A 23,703-nucleotide genomic window follows, 5' to 3' on the forward strand; every position below is an offset into this window, starting at 1 on the left:
GGCGGAGCTGCAAATATTACGGTAAATAGATTCATTATGTTCTTTTCAACCTCTAGAGAGATTAAAACATCTACCACACATTAAGTAAAGCTCTGGTTTGATTTGACAGGCTTCGGAGTTTAAATGATTAATTATGAATGTTTACCATTAGGCAGCTGGACAATATTTAAGATGTTTTGGGATGATTCCAATGCACAATTCACCTACATAAAGGTTTAGACATACAATTAAGTATTTTTTGATAACCTTAAACCATATACACTTCTCAAATTCGGCATAATTATATTCTTAGTTTCTCTAGGAGGAAATGCAGCTTGTCCGCTCCCTGCCACTGCATCACATATGTAAATATCCAATATATGTAGTTACTTACAGTCATGATAAAGTGTCGTTCTGAGAACATTACAGTTATGCATTTGTTTATTTCCTTAAATCTTTCGAAGTTCTGAGAACAAGCATTGTTTAATTGACTTAGCCTAGTTTACAAACATTTTCTGTGCAATACGCGTTGTTTATTGTTTTGGCTATGTTATAAACCATTGCATCTTCTTACATATGTTTTATTTATTACTTTTTTATGTCAAATTCCTTGACTCTAATAAGAATATGTCATACAATAACCAGACTCCTGTACAAATAATAAAGGAGTCCCCCCCCCCCCCCCAATACGCATGTAAAATTAATACTAAAGTGGTTTAAAAGTTGGTTCCAACTTCCAAGTATGGTGTACTTAGTAATTGTTGTTGAAGTAAATAAGGTTCAGACTGTGTGCTAAACATTGTGACTGCCAATTCAGCATGGATCAAATAACGGCTGCTTCTAGAATAAAAGCACATAATGATAATGTGACCTTGAATGTGTATGACAGTGCAAGTACACTTTTGTTGATGGATTTTCCCTGTGTACTTTTCTTCATCAGGTCACTGCGACACTATCAGGGCTTCTCCGTAGCTGTTATGGATGCCACCTGCTGGTTCTGCTGATCTACTGCTCTCAAAGTTCAGAGGGCCATGAGCCAAGTCAGCTCCCGTCTGCAGAATGAGCCTCCGAACCATAGGAGGTGGTGTGCTCAGTTCCCTGGGCCCTAGTCTGGCAGTGCAGGCTGGAGGACCCTGGAGCTCCATCTCTTTTAGACCCATACCCTCCTTGCTTCAGACCATGGTACCTGCCGGTTACACCGCTTTACAGGAGGAACGGCTGGCCATGGTGGACCTCGGCACGCCCAAGCCAGAGTCCCTCAAAAACGGGTTCCACCGCGAGCCCCGCCGCCACTCGGACCGCAGCAGCAGAACATCCATCAGCCTGTCTGATGCCGGAGACGGGCGCTATGCGGAGACGGAGCCCATACTGCCCGAGGGCAGGCTTTCAGGAGAAGAGGCCGACGAGGAAGAGGAGAGCGAGGAGGAAGGGCAGCAGCTGGCAACCAGAAACATGCCCAAAGAGTCGCCCCTGGCCATGGCACTGCAGATTCTAGTCCCCTTCCTTCTAGCCGGGTTCGGGACGGTGTCAGCCGGAGTGGTGCTGGATATAGTACAGGTGAGATTCTGAAACCTTAAAGGGAGCGTTGACTTTCTGTAGCAAAATAATATATTTTGAGTATGTTTCAACTGTTTTTGTCCATGTAATGAAATTCATTGTGGTTGAAAATCACTTAAACAACTACAAAGAAAAAACTATGAACCATTTTGGCTCCAAGGTCCCCCATTGTTCAAGGCAATATTTGAAGGCCTGATATGTACCTCTGGTTTAATTAATTAAGTTTAAGTTAATAAAACTATAAATAATTTTTGGAAGTTTGCTAAGGCCCTCTAGTGGGCCCCGGCCCCCTCGTTGAGAACCACTGCTATAGTCTATCCTCTCTTTTTTTCCTCAGCATTGGGAAGCGTTTAAGAACATTACAGAGATTTTCATCCTGGTTCCGGCTCTTTTGGGTTTGAAAGGAAACCTGGAGATGACCCTCGCTTCCAGACTGTCCACAGCGGTTAGTATCCAAACTAACTAACAAACCAACAACAAGTCATTGCATCTTGCTTTAGTTTAGGTGTGCCTGTAATTTCTGATTTGATGCTGATGTGGTTTGTGATGAGATCTGGGCTCTTTTTGGGCATGCTCTCACCTGTCAGGACCTGACAATTCATGCCTGTGCCCGTCTCCACAGACTAGGGCTGGTGGTAAAAACCACAAACCTGTGATAGAGTGACTAGCTAGCTTGTTATTATGGTAATTACTCCTTAGGTATTTCCAACCCCCATATGTCTGAGTAAGAAAAACACATATATTAATTATATTATATATATCGCATCATATATATTGCATCTAACATAAAAGTTTGTAAATATATATATATATATATATTAGTGCTGTCAAATCGATTAATCGTGATGTGTGTGTGTATATATATATATAATATACACACACACAAACTTTTGTTAGATGTGATTAATCACGATTAATCGATTTGACATCACTAATATATATATATATATATATATATATATATGTATATCAGGTTTATTATATAGTTAACTAAAACTAAAACCAACTTTTTTTGTTGCTTGTAATAAAATAAATGTTAACTGTCAAGTAAAATAAAATAGAATTTTTTTGTATGAAGTCAAGACAACATTTCTCATTTTCACTTAGTTTATCTTGGTGTATTAAAATAACCAAAACTGAAATACAAATGAATAAAAATTGTATACATATATTTAAAAAATAGCAAAAACAACAACACAATTACTAAAACTTAAAATTTTAATGCAAATAAAATATACAAATAAAACTAAATCAAAATATTAATAAAATCTATAATAGTATCTCAATGACACTAAAACAACATTATATAATTCATTAATTGATTAATTAATTAATTAATTAAAAAGTAAGTTAAAAATATGATTATAGAATATCATTTTTTGAATTCATTACAGCACCATTTTTGCTTCAACATGCTGAGTTTTGGGGGCATTTTTGTCACTTTCAGTGACATTTTTGTCATGATCAGCATCATCTGTCGCTGGTAGTGATTACTTTGTTCGCACTACAGAAGTTAAAAGTGGCATTTCGAGTTGACTTCAACATTTTCTGTAATTTTCCTTAGACTCAGGTATATCTATCTATCTCTCTCTCTCTCTCTCTCTCTCTCTCTCTCTCTCTCTCTCTCTCTCTCTCTCTCTCTCTCTCTCTCTCTCTCTCTCTCTCTCTCTCTCTCTCTCTCTATATATATATATATATATATATATATATATATATATATATATATATATATATATATATATGTATATGTGTGTGTGTGTGTGTAGCTAATTCATCAACCGATTCTCTCCTGCTCTTTTCTCCTAAATGCTGGAGTCTCAGCTGCTATCTGCTGACAGAGTGGTTTTATTTATTTTTTGGAAGCTACTGTTTTTTTTCCTCCCCTCAGTCTGGGACTCTCGAGCTCAGAGGGGTTTCAGCTCATGCCGTATAACATCTAGTGTTCTCATGGCAAATCTGTCGTCCCCCCTCGAGGTGAAAGAATAAACAAACCCTGGTGGTGTGGACCGAGCGGAGGAGCGGGGCTAAAGTACAGGCCTTCTGTTCACCCTCGTGCAGCTGGGGGAAAAGAGTCTTTTGCCCTCAGACGGCTCTCTCCTACACGCTGCTCTTTCACATTTACATTTGTTTCCTTTATTTTCTTTGGCGCACACACTGGCTCGTTGGTTGTGGAGTCGGCCATCTTGTTACATTGCAGGCAGAAATCCTTTCCAAACCCAAAATATTATTATCTTTTCCTCAGATGGTGGTTTTCTTTTCAATGTAAAATATCCGATGCCAAAATCCACCACTCAGAAGGAATTTGGTCTCAAACTGTTATTTTTTTCCTCAAACATTTTCTTGTTTTAGCTTTTAGGTTCACAACATATTTTACACCAAAGTCAAAAGATTGAAAGAAGACATTATATTTTAGACGAATCCTCTTTTTAGGGCCATTAATATTTTCTGCATTCCAATGGTATTTTTATTATGTTTTTATTTATTTATAATAATTAAATAAGAAGTTGAAGTGTCAAATCTTCAAATCAGCCTTTTTTATTAATATGAATTAATCATGATATATGATTATATACACTAATATTATCATGATATATAAATATGTTACAATTTAAATAATATATCATTATTTATTCACTAATGTAAAAATGGTCACAATGCAAAAACTCTTAATGGTCCTAAATTAGGCTTTTTTTTTCTCCTTCTGATTTTGGGGTGAACGTGTTTCAAATATTTACCATTTATTTGTCAACTTGTACATTTTTTACCTTTACTTTTTGCTTTACGGAGGTCAAGAAAAGTCGCAATTGTAGTGACCACAGTTAGTGTGACTAAATGCAATGAGGGTGAGAGGGGTGAAAGGAAAAATAACGTTCATGAATTTTGTCGTCCTTAGGTAAATGTGGGCAAAATGGACTCGCCCATAGAGAAGTGGAATCTCATTATTGGGAATTTGGCACTGAAACAGGTAAGAGCTTTCTGAAGGGCTTACATATACAACACTGGCTTTAATACAAGCAAATGCTAATTAATTTAGCATCAGTAACCAAGTTTTTACCTGAAAAAGGAACCGAGATCTTATCAGGATAATGGGTTTCTATATTTACACAGATCCTAACAAAGACATAGTGAAGTACTATCTATATAAACGTCTATATAAGTGTGTGTGTGTGTGTATATATATATACACATACAGACATACATGCATACATACACACACACACACTTATAGACGTTTACATACATAGTACTATATACCTTTATTTATTTTTTCTTTATCTCAGCGTCTCTGTCTCTCTCGTTCTCAGGTGCAGGCCACCGTAATCGGGTTCCTGGCAGCAGTAGCAGCTGTTGTACTGGGCTGGATTCCTGAGGGAAAGTTCCAGATCGGTCACGCTGTTTTGCTGTGTTCCAGTAGTGTCGCTACAGCCTTCATAGCATCTATGCTGCAGGGTACATACTTCAGATTAACCTCTAATACTCTTATATGTAGCTACTAAAGCCGTTCTTTTCACAACAAATAATGTCCTCGTTGTTTTATCTTAATCCGACATTAATCTTCTTTAGTCACATTTCACATTACGAATCTCCAGTTCCAAGTGGGTAAGGTAACCGCTGTCTTTTTGTGCCCTCTCTCAGGTATAATAATGGTGGGTGTAATTGTGGGCTCTAAGAAGACAGGCATCAACCCTGATAATGTAGCCACGCCCATCGCCGCCAGTTTTGGTGACCTCATCACGCTGGCCATCCTGGCAGGGATCAGCCAGGGCCTCTACAACTGCCTAGGTGAGAAAGATGTGTGTGAAAATAAGGGCTCTGTTCCAAACACTAGTGAGCTGCCTAACACGATAGCATTTTTGGGCATCATAGGCTCACTTGAATTAAAAGTATGCATCTAAAAAGTAAGTTTGACAACCTGAAGGGTCACTTTCAGTTCCATTTTGCTTAGGATGCTGCATTAGAAGGTAGCCAGCATACAGTGAAGTGGCTCACTAGGAATTGTAACAGAGCCAGAAAGACAGTTATTTATGCCTAGACTAGATAGCAGGGCAGATTTAGTTGTTTCTCTCCAGCAAATCAGCCATGCTTTCAGTTTTCTGCCACAAGAGGGCGCACAAATCCCTCACTTCAGACTCCAGCCTTAAATCTAGATACATTTGCCATAACACAGTGTCTAAAGAATAATGTGAAATAATTGATCATATTTCAGACTTTATCTGTCATATTAGAGTGTGACCAGTAATATATCTTAAACGTAGCAGCACATTTCACACTCTCACACTCTATAGCAGGTGTCAGCAGATCATGTGAGGGGTGTATATTATGGTTTATGGGACCGTGGGGTTGATATGTTTTATGGGAAGGGTCACTCTGCTAATGAGTCTGGCTCAGGACAATGAGAGTGTTGTGACGTAGTGCATGACCTCTCTGTGTCTACATATCCACATTCTCATGAAACACGCACACACAGGGCTGACTATGCCTCTCTCTTCCAGACAGACATGCACAGTCTCTCTGTCAAGCGCCTTTCTTGAAATGATACTCAGTCGAGCGCTGCCCATGAGTTTGGGCACCATACTGAAACATTAGTTTTCAATAACACAGAAATTAATTTCTTAGTTCTTTATTATTGGTTTGGTATTTATATATGCATGTATATAATAAATAAAAAATACATGCATAATAAATTATTCTTTGTATATATACATTTAAAAATTATGAAAATATTTATATATTATCAAATATTACTATTAGAATAGTAGAATAATTAGAAATTAACTTTTTTGTCAAGTTGTATGAATTTAAACAAACAAATAAATTCTTGTCAAATCTCATTTACACTGCAAAGCCTAATGAAAAGATCAAATATTAGACATTTTATGATCCTCTCTAATATTGAAGACCACTTTAAATTTGGTTTCCGACATGCTTCTCTATTTTTGTTGGAAATCTGCCCCTTGCAAGCATCGCCAAACCTGCACAGTGTCTCTGTCACACACATAAACACTATCTCTGAAAGTGTGAAAGTCACACATGGGCAGTGTTCTGGATTGTTTATGCTGGGTTTAATGGTGCTTTGCTCTCTGATGACTCTGTGTGATAAGCCCCAGACTGAGCGCCGCACTCCAGTTTTAGTCTTTCCTTTTTTGAGAGAGGTGAAGTGAGGTGAAGGCAAGGCAAACGGCACCACCATGCCATGCCAAAACCATATCAGCCGTGCCAACCAGCCGAGAAGAGAGGCTTCTGCCATCATTAGCGCACACCGCTGCCCTGTCATGCCCATACCACACTAAATATAGTCACAGATGTTGCCTCTATGTTTGGGATTTAAAGATTTAGGCTGTTTAGTGTGTGCTGAAGAGTATTTAGCAAGGAGTGAAACCTTTTTTGGCTTCTCTGTCTGCTTTAAAAGATTAAATTCGGCTTTTAAGAAGATCATATTTTTCTTCCTCAATCTGGTTAAATCCAATTAGAGCCAGTCAGTACGGCTACATTTGTATGGTTGGCAGTCTCGATCGGGGCACCACGTATGATTTTGAGTGGTGGCGCAAAATAAATCGCGAATCAGATCGTCAATCGTGAATTTTGAACCGCTTTGTAATAATTGTGCTGCGCAGAAATGGAACAAACTTATTTAGAGACTATAAAAATGTGAGTCGCTCTGAAAAAAAACAAAAACTGAATGATTTTTGGGAAATTTTTTTTGTGATATTCTCAATTCTACTTAGTTTTGCATTGTCAGTAAAATCATTGTGAATATTTTTTAATTAATATTCAAAATATTTCCTAACCCCACAAAGAAGTCATCATAACTGAATTCTGAGAGCTTGATTATTGTGTGACATTTGAACAGAACCGCAGCCGACAACATAATGTCTGTCATCCACGAGATGTTGGTCATGGTTATTTTCTTTCTGTCAATCTGCCATTACAGCTGTCAACCCCTCCGTAAGTTTTGAGAAATGGGTTATAGTGTGGTCCGAGAGCAGGACAACACTCCTGTTAAGTTTTTGGGTGGATAAGTTTAACTTGAATACACTACCATTACATTTTCTAAAAATGTTTTTGAAAGAAGCCTCTTATGCCAAAACTGCTTTTATTTGATAAAAAGGACAGTAAAAACAGTAATATTGTGACATTTTTAAAATGTAAAGTAAATTGACAATGTTGAAAACAAGTCGTGCTGCTTAATATTTTTGTCAAAACCGCGATGCATCTTTTTCTTTCATTAGAAACATCAAAAGAACAGCATTTATTTGAAATAGAAATATTTTGTAACATATAAAACATTTTCTGTAACTTGTTCAATTTGGTGTGTCCTTTCTAAATAAATGTATTAATTTCTTTCAAAAAAAGAAAACAACTGTAGTGTATAAAAAGACAGCATACCAGAGAGGATGAAAGCAGCGGGAGTGTCTCAAAATGCCAGCTTAGAATATTTATTGAATTATAAAATTTGACACTTCAAAAAGTTCATAAAGAGATCGTAAAACTAATCCATGATATGAGTTGAGTCCAAATTTTCTGATCTAAACCGCTCAATTCATATGGATTAGTTTTATGATCTCTTTATGAACTTTCTGAAGCATTAAAGTGGTAGTTGCGTAGCTGTCAATGGAGGGACAGAAGTAACCTTGAACTAACCCTTTAAAGTATAGCTTCAATCAAAATGACCAAAGACTACCTGTATTCACTGTGGTGTTCCTCTCTGTCTGTTTTTTCAGACTCTCACCCATACGTGTCATCTCTGGTGTGTGCCTTCTTCATGTGTCTGACTCCACTGTGGATGGTCATCGCCTCCAAACACCCTGCCAGCCGTCAGCTGCTGTACTCAGGCTGGGAGCCCGTGATCACTGCCATGTTCATCAGCAGGTGTGATACACACACATACACACACCTCACACACCTGGCCATGGATTCACACACACACTGAAAAAGCATGTGGCCTTCCTTTGGTGCTCGAACATAATCAACATTTTCCCAATTTCAGCATTGGAGGACTCATTCTGGACAAAACTGTGTCTGATCCCAACCTGGCTGGGATTGTGGTTTACACGCCCGTTATCAATGGTGAGATTTATTTCTACAAAAATATTCTATAAAGCTTGTACTTTTTATATTCTGAAAATTACAGATGCACCGATTGCAATTTTCTTGGCCGATTCCGATTTCTGATTTTATTGTGTAAGTGTTGATACCGATTTTTGCTGTTTCTGATTTTCTTTCAAGAGACTATAATTGACAGCATATTCAAACAAAAATCTTTTTTTTCAATGCAACATTTTATTTTCATAAAGAAGCAAGTAAAAAGACAGTAATAAATTAAGAACAAATAAACAAATTTCTAACAACAGAACAAATAAATGCAATAGAATAAAGAGAGATATGAAATAAACACGGATTTAAGTTTCTCAGGTGGTTATACAGTATATATTCAGGAAAGAAATAGCCTACTACAGAAATTAATCAAAAGTAAAATAACACTGGATGGTCTTCATTGTAAAAATTAAATACAGATTAATGCTAACAATTGGTTACAAAAGTTATTCAGTCAAGAGCAGAGAGTGATTTTCTTTGTCTTTTGTTTGTTTATTAACATGATAGACAGCAGCAGGTTTATTAGGCTGCTGTCACTTTAAGAGTTTATGCACAGATCTAATATACTGTTACACAACTTGTTATCTTTCTCAACTAATTGGATTCCAAAACTGACTGTGTTTAACTGAATACTTGCCAAGACTGGCATTTTGACTTCATTTTGTGTGTATTTGACTGTTTAAGTGCAGTAAGCCACTCATTTTGGTACTTGACTCACAAGCTGCTTGAGACTGAGAGGCGGCTCGTGCGTTTTTGGTGTGAGCACGAAACCTGCGTAATAAGTAAAATGATGTGCAATACAAGCACTATTTAACCGGAGTGAAAGAGATGTGTGAGTGAGAGGAGGCGGGTGTGTGTCACTTCGCAGTCGGAGAGAAGAGACCGAGAATGCGCAGCTGACGTTATTGCCTGTGCTGCTGGCAACAAAACGGACCGGCTTGGAATGGGAAAGACGTGAGACTGACCGGCCGGTTACCGGTCTGGGCCGCCGATCATGCGGAAAATATGCCGGTCGATCTGTGCATCTCTACTGAAAACACATACAAAGTACAACACTTGTTACTGCTGGATTATTCTTGACACTCTTGGTCGATATTTTGTATAATATCTGAATTTTAAATGTCTTATTTGTGTCTTGGAAGGTTTAAGCTTTTAAATTCTTAATTTGTAGACCTACGCCCTCATGTCCATGGCACACATTGGTGCTCCTTACAGCTGATATTTCAGTCCCTTCTCAGACTGTTATTACCTAAAAGAAACATCTCTGTAATAATCGCCCTCATTTAAAGTCACGCAAGTATCCTCGAGGCAGATACAGGCACTTTTTTGTGATTGTTAATAAACGTTTCCATATTGAGAAAAAGCCAAATGATGGAATTTAGCTAAAATAGAGTTGGATGTGATTGAGCCGTGGGGTGAAGTCATTAATTGTGGCAGTTGAATTTCTTGTGGTAACAGTAAAGGAAGCCAGGACCATGGCACCTCCACAAAGAGCCATACGTTTTTTAATTAAGGCACGCTAATGAGAGACATTTACGCTGTCTGCAGTCTGTCTGTGCTCTCCCACCCAGACCACCTGACAGCTGTTTGAATCTCTGCATGTGAGTGTGAAAGAAGACTGTTTCTGTCAGAATATCTAAAGTTATATCAAAATATAACCATAAATCAGAATATCAAAATCAAGGTTTTTATTTTTGATTCTAAGAGCAGAGTTAGCGAGAAACTCAAAAGAAGGGGAAAGAGAGCGATAGGATGAGTAACAGAGGCTTCTATAGTTTGTCTGTCCAAACAGGAAACGAGTCAGGGAAGGTAATTTAAATGATTACAACACACACACCACACACATGCACACCACACACACACACACACACACACACACACACACACACACACACACACACACACACACACACACACACACACACACACACACACACACACACACACACGTGCCACTTAGGTACAGAGAAATAGTTTCTGTTTGACATAAATAGAGCCTCAGACCTCTCTTATCGCCCACAGTACTAGGGATGGGTCACAGTGGTCGATTGGTTGCCCAACACGTCAATTAGTGTGGTTTATCTAGACTTTTTATGTTTTTAGTTGCCTTGATTTAATTAGTGTGCCGTGCTTTAGCTGTAAATCATGTATGATAAAGCTCTCTCTGAAAAGTTGCATCTTTAAATTCATCCACATTAATACTACAACAGCTATAGACCTATACATTCAGACAGACTTTTTTGGCTGTTACGTTGCGTCTTATGCTGTACTTGGAGACTCTCACTGCAAGACTCTGCAAAAAAGAGTGTTAAACCTTTTTTAGGCTATGTGTTAATTTACAAGTAGTCAATTTAAACGATTTTTTTTATCCTGATTGTGTCCGATCAGGATCAAATTAACCTGCAGCCAGCCTAATAATTATACAGGCCTTAAAACAAATAAAAAAAATGTAGTTTTGAATATCCCAACCCTTTACGTCATACACTGTACATACTGGAATCCAATTGGACCCATACTCAAGCCTTGCTGCACACCCAGCCAAAGTCTCATCAGCTCTATGACCCAGATTAAAGTGTCCATATATGTTAATCCCACGGCTTGGACAGAAATGAGGTTGCATATCATCTCCATTTCCTGTTGGCAGACAAAGCTTTAAAAAAAAAAAAAAAGCATCGGATTAATTGGACCTCGATGCTCTAGGAAAGGTTGAAAAATTCCCATACACTCTTTTCTCATGCCCCCAGCCCATATCCAAAAGGTCATGTCGTTGCTTGTTTGTGAGAAAAAAATGACGAAATTTTAGACCTGTCCAGCTAATCTGAGCCACAAACACTTTCCCACACTATCATCCATACAGATGGCGTCTCTCCAGCACAGTGAGGCATAATGGGACCCTCTGCATTAAACACAGACAAGTACTTGTTGGGGCTAATTGTGCAGAGGCCTGTGCTGTGTTAAAACATGATCGTTCTCATTTAGGTCTGGTCTTTAACGATGGGAAATATTAATGTCATTATGGGCATGAATGCAGTATCGTATGTGAGAAATAGATTTGCTGTGTTTTATTGTAATTCAGATCACTGATTTTCTGTTTGGCTGTGAACTGAAAGCATAATATTTTAAATGATTTCAATTAGTATTGACTGTCCTCTTGCAATTACTCTGTCTTTCTCTCACTCACTCACTCACTCACTCACTCTCTTTCACTCACTTGTCTTCTCCCAGAACTGCTGGGCGTGACATATCATTACTGCAGCTCTGGACACCACTCTACTTTACTCAGGAGAGAGAGAGAGAGAGAGAGAGAGAGAGAGAGGAAGAGGAAGAGGAAGAGGAAGAGGGAGAGGGAGAGAGAGAGAGAGAGAGAGAGAGAGAGAGAGAGAGAGAGAGAGGGAGGAAGGGCTGTGCGTATTGTGAGAGAAAGAAAGAGAGAGATAAAGAGGCGGGGGACAAAAGCAGAGTTAGTGCTGGTGACTCATGGCTGCCAGTCTGACAGTAAAAAAATTAAGCCTGTATTCATGGATTAAAAAAAATGTTCACTGCAGAAGCTTCACTGACGTGAGAGTTAAGGCTCGTTCACACCAAGGATGATACATTTAATGATAATGATATAGTTCTAAAAATCGTTCTAAATTTAAAAGAATAGCATAGCGATAACAACATTGACAGCCAATCGGAATCCATCCTGCTTTAAAGGAGCTCAAGCATTTAAAGCTGCAGACGACAAAACTGCAGAACACGCTTATAAACAGAACAATATCGTCCGCTGGTGTGGATGCTAATATAGTTATCTTTATAGAACGTTCTCGGTGTGAACCGACCTTTACTCACGGATTTACTTTAAGCCTTAAACTTGCTGGAAACCGGCACGCTGCTTTTTCCTCCTTGTTTTTGATTAAATTTTCAGCCCTGTGCCTTCAGTATATATTCGTCTGATGTGAGTATTATTATATTGTAGGTATCGGGGGAAACCTGGTGGCTATCCAGTCCAGTCGGATATCCACCTACCTGCACATTCACAGCACCCCTGGAGAGGTTCCTGAAGAGGCCAAGGGTTGCTACCTCCCCTGCCGAACCTTCTGTGGCTCAGGTGACCCCGAACACGTCCCCAATGTGTCACAATACATAAGAAAACAAAGTAGATAGTGACAAAGTAGATCTATTACATAAGAAATAATGAAGGAATAGGATCAAGGCATGACATGGCTCTAAACTGAACACCTCTGCTTTCGTGCTATTTTAAATCCTCCGAACATCCTTTAATGCCTATGAATTTAAAGAGAGGGGCTTAAACACACATTTGAGGGCAGTTTTGGGTTTTCATTGCCTGTATTAAAGAGAGCAGGAACAAGTAACCAGTGTTTAGAGCAACATCACATGAAAGTGCTTGCAAGTGTGTATACATTAGCTGTAATGGAGTGTGTGTAATGGTGGTTTGTGTATAACGATCCATCTCGGAGAAAAGCAGAGAACGCTTCCTATAAACACCAGAGGTAGCGTGTTGATGCCGGAGCTTTGATGCAGGGATTTTTCTTAGAGAAACAAGAGGACTCTGGGGACAGAGTCCAGATGCCCGAGCACATGAGGGGCACGGTGCCCACTGCAAGCTTAGCAGTGCCATCTGGAAAGATGGGCATAAATCTTCCTCCTTCAAGGACTCTGAACGCACAGGGACGCCATACTGCGGGGGTTCAGAGGGATGCTAATGGAGTGCGAGAAGTGTAGTGTTTGTGAATGAGATGTTTACTGTATGCATATAGACTTCTAAACAGAGAATAAATCCAATATACGAACACCTACACACGTGCACTGATCGCACGTGGAGGGTTGTTTGTATTCTGTGGTGTTTTAAGCAGATAAGCTGTCTTTGTACTGGATGAAGTGGACATAACACTTCACAATAAGGTTTCATTAACATTAGTTAATGCATTAACAATGAGCAATACATTTGTTACAGTATTTATTCATCTTTTTTAATGTTAGTTCATAAAAAGTACAGTCGTTCATTGTTTGTTCACAGTGCATTAACTAATGTTAAGAAACATAACTTTTGATTTTAATAATGTATTAGTAAATGTTGAAATAAACATGAACTACGATTAGTAAATGCTGTAGAAGTATTGTACATAGTTCATGATAACTAAAGTAGTCAATTAATGTTAACTAATGAAACCTTATTGTAAAGTATTACCATATATACATATATACACACACATACACACACATACACACACACGCACACACAGTATCATCATTATTCGATTTTATGTATTGCTTTCAATAATTCAAACTTCTCTCTCTCTCTCTCTCTCTCTCTCTCTCTATCTCTCTCTCTCTCTCTCTTTTTCAGGGGCCAATCACAGGTCAGCACAGGTACTGCTGTTACTGGTTGTCCCTGGCCATTTGATCTTCCTGTACACAATTGATCTGATGGAGAGAGGTCACACCTCGCTGACGCCCGTCTTCATGGTTGTGTATTTGGCTGCTGCTCTTCTCCAGGTGAGTGTGATGATGTTGTTGTCACACTATGACAAAAATATCAATCCTAATGAGGCCTTCTAACCAGACGTCAAGACACTGACATCTTCATATGCTGTTTAGATAACCTGTCATCACTATATATTTTTATCAAATCTGACACCTATTTGAGGTTCAGGTGTAAGCACTCTTTCCTGTAGCAGACAAAAATGTCAGCCTATAATCATAAAACCAGACACCAATTTTACGATACCGGTCTGGGGAATCTATTTCATCTCCAGCTTAATCGTGATAAATGTGCCGCTTGCCGCCCACATGTAGCAATGTTACAACATGGCGTTTTTTCCCATCATAAACCTACAAACCTTTTAGAAAATCCCCTGAGCTTTTAGACGCCCCATTTCCCCTGAAAATGAAACGCCGATGACATTAGGGATCGTGAGCAGGTGTTGTTTGTGTGTGTATGTGGGTGTTGTATGTATCTGTGAGAGTTTGTTTATTCCAAAAGGGTGTTTTCATAAATTGTTTAGATCGCAATTAAGATAGATTACCCGCGGAGAACCTCAGTAAGTGCATTCAGCGGCTGGCATGCGGAGGCATGTTGCGAGTGGTGGAATGTGTGGTATTTTTAGGAAGTTTGTCTGTATGTGTACAGTGTTCGTGAAACGCCCTTGCTAACCTAAACACACACGTCTTTGACTTTGAGATCCGCAGCCATGCTGCTTGACTTCAGACCTATTTGAAGAATCCTTGAGGATGGAGAAAGAGAGAGACAGGCATTCAGAGACAGAGAGAAAAATGAGTGGGTCCATTTATTGCATTATTGTGCAGCTCAGTCATTTTGGGTCTTTTTAATTGTTTGTGCACATTAATCACTGAATTCTTACTTTTGCTTTGAAAATTTTTCATTTTAAGTACTATACTATTTATATAACTGCAAAAATGTTAATTTAGAACTTAGTCAACTATAGTAATTAATAATTAAATTATAGGATAATACATTTTAATACGCACACACACATAGATATAAATATGTTTGTGTGTGTATTAAAATGTATTATCTTATAACTGAATTAATAATTAGTACACACATGCACACATACAATATATCTATTTTCACTGCTTGAAAATCAACTACAATAATACATTTGCAAATATATATACTGATATTTTATTTGTACTATTATTAGCTGTTTTATTTTTTGTTGCTACTATTAATACTAGTAACCTTGTCACATCTTCATTTGTATATTTGAATATATAAATAAAAAATGAACCACGCCTAGCTGTGCATCAAATGATTGTAATGCAGGACGCGGAGGCAAAGTATTTCAAATCATTTGATGCACAGCTAGGTGTGGATTATCCCGCTTATACCATGGCCATTTGCCAGCGTTGACAAATTGAAGCTGTCATTGATGTTTGCAGCGCTGAATTTGACTGGAAGGGTTCAAATGGCGGTTCTTTTCGTAAGCTACCACTCATTAGATTTAGCATTCTGTCCGCTTTAAATCAAACACAGAGATTAAGGTGTTGTGTTATGGTTACATTTATTTGATTCAATTATAAAATTTATTTGAATGAATTAGCCTAGAGAGAGAGAGAGAGAGAGAGAGAGAGAGAGAGAGAGATGGATATGTACGTGTGAATTACCTGTGCCTGTGCAGCGTCTCTCTACTAGCAATGAAGCTCAAAAACAGTAACTTTGCTGAATAATATAATGTAGTGATTCAGTAGCAAAGTTAATCTATTAATATAAGTTGTGGGGCAGCGTTGACAAGTTTCTGTGCTCCTGGATGTTTCTGTGTTTGCGCAGGTCGATCTCCGATCTCTGTGTACGAGTGACAGTGACGTGTGTGTGTGTGTGTGTGTGTGTGTGTGTGTGCGCTTCAATGAAAGCAGTGCATTAATATAGAACGGTGAACAAACTGACTTGGAACTACCTGTGCATTAAATGGTTTTATTGCACACCTTCCAGCCAATCAGAATAGAGTATTCAGACAGACCATCGTATCAATTATTTTGTTATTTTTTTATACCAAAATGGGCAAAAAAATCCCATATAAAACTCTTAAATTGCCACATGATGCTTCTCAGAACAAAATCTCTCAAACAAAGGTTCAGCCTATAGCTTGCCTTGTTGAACATATGTCAGGTGCCCTGAGAGTGGCCCCCTGACCTCTGACCTTCATGGGTCTTCAAATACAAGGCATCTATAGAGCTCCAGAAAAAAACAGTCTGCTTTAGAGGAAGAAATTCCAAGGTTAAATGTAGTACATAGCTGGTAAGTATTTTTGGTGACACTGTGCAGAAGGTCTAAACTGGATGTTCAGCCTCTCCAGGGAAGTTTTTTTTTTTTTTTTTTTTTACAATGAAGCAACGAAGACCAAAAAAAATTTAGATGAGAAAATAATCCACAGTACAAACATATATTTGCAACATTTACATATATATATCATGTAAATCATCTTTTTTTTTCATCATCATCATTACAAGGGGAATGAGAATATGATGACTAAGAGGGTAACTAGTATTAAAATAAAGTAACAATCAAACGATACACAAAATATATTTTTAGTACTGTAGTTACTGTTTTCGAGCGCTGATAATGTCTGTCTTGTTGACACTGTCTGGTTGTTTAATGACAAAATGACATGCTTTCAAAGCAAGCAACAGCTGTAATGTGTTATATTACAAACAAAATAGTATTGGTTCATGCTACATTTACTTTGAACCTTTTCTCCACTGTGAGCCGAAGAAAAGGACGCTGTGCTAACCTTTGCTTTTCAGTGGGTTTGTGAGTTAGCTAAATCTGACACAACCTTCTTTTGGGCATGTCCTTAAAGTAGGGTTTAGGGTTTGGGTTAGTCCGTAGTCATTATAATTAGCTTTATATACTGTACTTCTGTTGTTTTATTTGGAACTTTTTCATTTAGATAGCTAAGTAAAAGTGTGTGTGTGTAAGTGTGTGTGTAAGAGAGAACATGTGTGAATGCCATGCAACATCTCTGACTGCTTTCTCTGTCCTTTTGAGTGATGGAAAAGTGTGTCTGTGTGTTTGCGCAGGGTGGAACTACAAGGCTAATCTTGTCGGGTCTCAACAGCTTGTGTACACTAGCAAACCATCACTTTCCTCAGCTTCTAGGAAGGCCCCTGCCTAACAGTTTAATCGCTAATTGATCAAATCCTTATAAGGAGAGACGAAAGGGAGAGAAAACGCGAGTCGAAATCTCCTGTGAAAAGGTCATTGTTCTGATATTCTCACTCACGAAAACACACAAGGTTAATTATCGAAATAATGTCACAAAACTCATCTTGCCTGGCAGGCACAATTAATAGTCTTTAAAATGGCCATTTATTTCCTGCTACCTAAATTGAAGTTTAAAATCTTGCGGCAGAGAGCGAATCGTTTTTTAACCGTCTCGCGCTGACCTTAATATAACTGATATAAATGAACGCCGCCCAGCCGGTTAACCAGAGCGTCAGACCTGCAAATAGAGTTTCACACCGACCCGTCAGCCTGATTAATGGGCAGGCCTCGTTTTTATTTTGTTTTAAATGAAAGTCTTTCACTCTCGCATGCACAGGAACACGGAGAGCCTTCAGGAGTTGCTGCGGTCCATCTTTTTAGCTTCCAATCGAATGCAAGATGAAGATTTCAAATGTTACTTCTCCATTAAGCAAACAAACTGGCATTCAAAGGGCCGCACTGATCCAAAAGAGCATTTTAATAGTCTGCGATGCTCAGCAAAGGCAAACACAGGCCTCATTTGCTGGTGTTTAATGAGCTGCGCTAGATGAAAAGCCCTATGATGTGTGATCTGAAGCCGTTTCGGGGTATTTGTCTTAAATGTGAACGTCGCTTTTCAAAAGAATGGGATCTTGTTTCATTTCCGAGACGAGTCTTTCAAAGAAGCTCCATAAACACACAAACATTACGTTACTTCTGGAACCATTCCCTTCGTCTCTTTCTGATTTAGCGCTTCCTGTTGTGTGCGTGTGTGGGAAAGTTCATCCAAAGGTACAGTGGTTTTGTATTTGTACTTGCAGATATTCAACACGGTCTTGTGTGCGTTCTCTTTCCCTCCCAGGTGTTCTTGTTGCTTTGCATTGCGGACTGGATGGTGCACTCCATTTGGAAGAGCGGGAAAGATCCGGACAGTTTCTCTATCCCGTACCTGACAGCGCTGGGCGACTTGTTGGGAACGGCCTTCCTAGCTCTCAGCTTCCACTTCCTGTTTATCATCGGAGACCAAGACAGTGATGTGGGTGACTAAGGGCGTTCTTCGACCTTTTGATCCACAGAATGAACTATATCAGACTTGCCGTCCACACTTATTGCCTTGAATGGCTGCTTGTCGGATCGAATGGCATGTGGCAACTTCGCATTTCTCTGTCGGGTTAAAACTATTTTGTTACTTTTCTTAAAGTGCCAGATGATTTATAAGATGCATCGAGAGATTCAGCACATGCAGTGAGGTTTAGAAGGTGGAAAAATGTCTCTCTCATCTCAAAAACGGTGATTTCTTGAGCATCTGAAGTGGGATGGTTACGAAAAGCATCTTAAATGCTCTCTCCTGCCCGGTCAGTTTCACTTATCAGCACTATAGCAGTGGAAGGACCAAATACAAACTCAAAAACAAAATATCTAAGATCGTCTTGGTGATTGTACTTTATTTATTTGCCCTTTTTGTCTTTGTCCTTCTTTATTTACTACTTTACTCATGTTTTTTTTGTTGTCTCTTTTGAGTGACTTTGAGACACGACCTTGTTGCCACGACTTCCTCCTGTATGTCCAATCAAATCGAACCTTATTACAAGTATAGCCGCACAGTTTTACTCAACCAGTGCCAGGTCAATTCGTATAAACCTCTGTAATGCAGTTTGAAAGTTAAAGTATTGCTTAATAGCGTAGAATAATGAACTAATATATATATATATATTCTTTGAGAAAAGGGAATAGCCTTTCAGCTGCTCATTCAAGAAAATGTTGAGTAAAGATTGATTTTCTTTTTTGGATCTGTTTAAAGCTCATGTATGCAACTGAAAACAATATGGGGTGAATGTGCAACAGAGACACTCTCATACAAGTCTATATTTCTGTGTGTCTATGTGAACTTTTTTTTGTACATTGTTACGAAGGTGCCATTAACATTGATTTTTTTTCTATTGGGGAAAAAGAGAGTTTCTACCGGCACCAATGGAGCATTCTTAGTGTATCTTTCTGCCATGCTTTTTTGATACTCAAAATGTTTAATAAAGGTTTAATAAAAGTTTACGTCCAATATCTGTCAGTCTGGTGTTTATTTTTGTCCTCCTTAGGTCCCCCGAGGGCCCTAATTCAATTCTGTCGACTGTAATTACCTGCATTTGATGTCTTTCGAACTGCAGGGATGCAGCGAAACCCCCCCTTATCGGTTTAGAAACCTTGTGCGCTTTTATGAGAAAGCTTTACGTACGTTCAAACAATAGGTATTCGCTTGCTGTGCGAGATTAAGAACAATAAAGCACAAACCATAAAGGGTTTTTATTTGATTACAAAAATCTCTGCCAAACAATACATCAGACACATCAAAGTGCCCCTAAAATTTGCGCTTTACTCAACATGTCAGCAGTTTTGCCACACTGAGCTTTTTAAATGCAGTTGCCAAGCTCAGAAATAGCTTTTTGTAATGTGATATTCACAGTAAATGCAATTTGGTGGCCTGTGCATAATTTCATTCACGCATTAGCATGGCTTCTGTGGATAGATATTTACTGCATTACCTTTTATACAGCTCATTATAGGCTATTAAATGCGACAAGAGTATGAACTCTTTCCAGACGTCACTTATCACTCAAAGTTTTTGCATATTACTGTCGACAGTCTAAAACAAAAGACCCCTGTGTGCGTGTTCGGGAGTCTAGACGGGCCATGTTAATGATGGCTGTTGAACTCTCCTGTCTTCAGGGTTTAATGGGGTTATATGAGTGGGGTGGTGGATTGGGGGCCCTGAAATTGGAGCCTGCTCATAAACGGCCCCCAAATCGAGCCACAGGGACCCTGCTGTTGCATATTAGCACTCTATATAAAACGGACCCAAACCTCCAGTGCAGCCCACAGCCTCTGTACTATAATCCCTAATGTTCACCACTAACAACAAACAGGTCATCAAGCCAATTTACTGCTCTTGTGGAGCTAATCAGAGCGATGACTTTCAAAATTGGCTTTGATTTTGTGGGTTTATGTTGTTTCCTGTTGGAAAAAAGGTGGTACTGGTTTTACATGGCCTCTAGTTAGTCCAAGCTGGTCTGATCTAGCTTGACTACCAAATGGGTTACCCAGTCTTGGCCTGGTAGACCTTCTTGGTCAAGCTGGTAAATTCTGGTAGACCACCTTGGATTAGGAAAAAAACAGCTACCCTTTTGTACCTTTGTGTGAGGAACAAACCTTGACAGCCCAGATCCCCATTCAGTTTCATTATATCTGAGATGATATTTTCCCTTCAAGCATTACCTGGCCAGATTTATTTCCAGTAGGGTTGTGATGTTAAATTTATTGTTGAACAGTGGAAAACTCTATCGCTTTTACGATCTAAGACTTTTTCTCTTTTATATAACAACATAACCTTGCCTTTTTCTGACACTATAAGCAGCACTGAACGATGAAAATTAAGTCAGTCTTAAAGGGTTAGTTCACCCAAAAATGAAAATTCTCATTTTTCATTTTTGGGTGAACTAACCCTTTAAGTCGACACAACGCCCACTCTTCCAACAACCTTTGCCATCCTAATCATCGAGTGCATTTAAAGATTGGATTTGGAGTCGTCCCCTTGGCACGGGCGTGAGAGATGAAAGTTAAATACAAGCCAAAATGATAGTTTAGACTGAAGGACATCATCCAACAAATCCACTTCAATCAGTTCTGAGGGCCGTTGGACTGTACAACATGCTGTGGTCACTTTTATTTCTCCATCCGGAACCATTTTGACTTGAAATAATTTTGAAATGTATTCCAGTTCAGGAATATTTTGAATGGATAGTCCACCCAAAAAATGAAAAGTCGTTTTCTCACCCTCATGTCGTTCCAAACCTGAGTTTCTTTCATATGTGGAACGCAAAAGATGATATTTCAAGGTTGGATAATTTGGATCGAAATGAGGGTGAGTAAATTATGACAGAATTTTATTTTTGGGTAAACTGTCATGACTTTAACATAAAATACTCGTTTCGATGTTGTTCGCTTCGACCTCTTTATCTTAATTGTCAGTACTTGCTAAATTCAGCCATGAGAGAGAAAGTTGTCATTCTCTGTCATGCTTAGGTGCCAGCGGAGAGCGGTTTCTGCCATTCAGGTGTGAAATTCCTCCTCGACTGAAGTCAAGGCAAAGGGTTGAAGGAGTTCAACTGTTGTGCAAATGGATTACTATGGATTAATCAAGTATACAGCACTGAGAAACACTTCTTAGGGAAATGGATGGACGGAAAATCTTCTAAGCTGTGATTGAACCACAACCAATTTCATCCTTGGGAATTAAGGGACACTTCATTGAAAATATCTTGCAAGTCTTTTGGTTGGTTTTTAGAGCTGAGAGATTATACCAAATGATAGTGGTTTTCAGCTACGCCTGCATATTAGCAGTAAACAGTGTAGCGGTCCCTAAGGGAACAACATCTAACTTCCAAGCAACATCATCATTTCAGCCCTTCATATGTTGGATAATGACAGAGAACTGCTGCCAACTTGACCTTGCACGTGTTCGCTGAGAACAGTTTGCGGTGCCAAGTTTGATGTGGCTGAAGGACCCGGGTTAATTCAAAGGATGAACTTCCACCCCCAATGGCAAACGAATGGTGTATTCTGAGCATAACCGAGAGGTTACGGTGGCGGGTGGAGCGGAGGCTTCTGGGAGGAGACCATAGCAGGTGTGGTGGCAAATTTTCATGAGAATTGCAGATTCAGCAAAAAAAAACCCCAAAGCTCAGGATTTTCGATGAGAAGTTAGGTTTTGGCTGCAATCTCGCTCTTGACACCAAAGTGACAACCCGCTACTGAAGCGCAAAACCGTGCATGAATCTTTCTTCACAGTGGAGTGTGACACACATTTCTCTGGCAGCCCAAAATGCAGATCTGTTGCACCTATGTGATACAAAAGCTTGGCACGCTTTTGCGTTTCCTCTCGCATCAAATCTTCAAAGGTCCCACTTTAAATCTCGCTGGGATATAGCAGGGCGCTCATATAACCAGACCCATCTGGACTCACCACGAGATCTGAGAGGCCCTGCCAGCACCACAAGGTCAGCAATATTGTCAAAGATTCAAAAACATGGCCTTGCTAAGGTTCTTTGATAAAGTAGTGATGATATTGTTGGGGAATATTTAGTCTTGCAAAACCACACATTTGACAATTAAAGTCTAGTTTACTTTGAGTTTGAAACTTATTCCCCCCACTTATAAAGGAGCACATTGTTGATTAGGGCTGGGTATCATTCAAAAACTAATACCTTGACTTCGATACCGGTTCCTGAACGATACTTTTTTCGATACCAATTTTATGAAATCCGTTTTAATAAGAGTCAGTGTTTCTGAGTCAGTGTTGACATTGCTGACTCGTCATCGCGCACGCATATTAAGAGAAAAGCCTAGCTTTCAAACTATATTCCTATTTCTCATGTTTGTGAGGCAAGTAGCCTATACGCTGAGTTTCGGTTCATGTGTGACGCGCTCCAGTTCTTCTTGCAGTCAAAGACGGAGCAACTTTCTGCTCTTAAGTTTATTCCGTGTACTCCGTGCTTCAGATTTGTCGTGTTGCCGGTTTTGGAAGCGATTATCTTGTCGCAAATATTGCACCTCGTGCTGTTGATATCGAGCTTGGTGAAATGTAGCCACACTTTTGATCTTTTCCACCTTGGGGGAAACACTACACTAGGGTTTGGGACTACACTACAGCCTCGCGTGTGAGCCACGTCTCTGGGCGTAAACTAGTGTTTTTCCTTGAAGCCTCGCCACAGCCAATCATGATGCATGCTTATTGGCTCTCTGATGTTGACGAGATTTACCCTCTAGGTATCTTAATTTGGTACTGAACGACAAGACATTTTTTGATACTCGATGGTACCGAGGCAATTCGGTCAGTGCCTAAAAAGTATCGAACTCAATGTCCTATTGTTGATCAACGACAACAGCAACCAACCACTGCTCAGTTTGTTTCTAAATGCCGTTTAGCGAAGGGTTTATCTGAAATGTTCATACCAAAATAATAGGCCGGTGTCCTTTTATCTTTCAAAGAAGGACGCATTTGAAGGCGCCTTCGAAAGAGGACATCCTTCGTCGCGCCGCGGTGACGCAATCGGCCTTTGAATGGTGCGGCGTCTGAATTGGGACAGCAATTTTCTTCATACACAGTATGAGTTGCAGTCCGACACATTTTTCCACCCCCTTTTGATTGATAGGATATAATCGGCCCTGATCAATGGTTGTTTTTAAACAATCGGCTAGATAGTGAAAATAATTGCTTTAGGCCGATACATTGGTGCATTCTTATTCGTTCCCATGTTTACTTTTTCAGGCACAAAGCTGAACCTTGGCATTACTGGCAACAAATTCAACCAGTT

General features: G+C 39.2%; 1 protein-coding gene across 3 annotated transcripts in view; it reads left to right on the plus strand.

Annotated features, from left to right (window-relative positions):
- Positions 1–19,398, plus strand: part of slc41a2b (solute carrier family 41 member 2b) — a 19,527-nt gene extending 129 nt beyond the window's left edge. Inside the window, exons 1-11 of one of the 3 annotated variants that reach the window (XM_082167081.1) lie at positions 1–21; positions 920–1,536; positions 1,874–1,981; positions 4,430–4,501; positions 4,842–4,986; positions 5,173–5,319; positions 8,259–8,406; positions 8,525–8,604; positions 12,590–12,721; positions 13,982–14,130; positions 18,201–19,398. The exon at positions 1–21 is cut by the window's left edge and continues 129 nt beyond it. In XM_082167081.1, the coding sequence (XP_082023207.1) occupies positions 1,039–1,536; positions 1,874–1,981; positions 4,430–4,501; positions 4,842–4,986; positions 5,173–5,319; positions 8,259–8,406; positions 8,525–8,604; positions 12,590–12,721; positions 13,982–14,130; positions 18,201–18,386 (1,665 nt within the window). In that variant the 5' untranslated portion in view covers positions 1–21; positions 920–1,038 and the 3' untranslated portion in view covers positions 18,387–19,398. Of the gene's footprint in view, positions 22–919; positions 1,537–1,873; positions 1,982–4,429; positions 4,502–4,841; positions 4,987–5,172; positions 5,320–8,258; positions 8,407–8,524; positions 8,605–12,589; positions 12,745–12,785; positions 12,804–13,981; positions 14,131–18,200 lie in introns of those variants that run through there. The other 2 variants (XM_082167082.1, XM_082167083.1) reach the window with 2 other exon arrangements.
- The last annotated feature ends 4,305 nt before the right edge of the window (positions 19,399–23,703 follow it).

This window comes from Leuciscus leuciscus (assembly GCF_965113295.1).
Source record: "Leuciscus leuciscus genome assembly, chromosome: 4".
Lineage (NCBI taxonomy): Eukaryota > Metazoa > Chordata > Actinopteri > Cypriniformes > Leuciscidae > Leuciscus > Leuciscus leuciscus.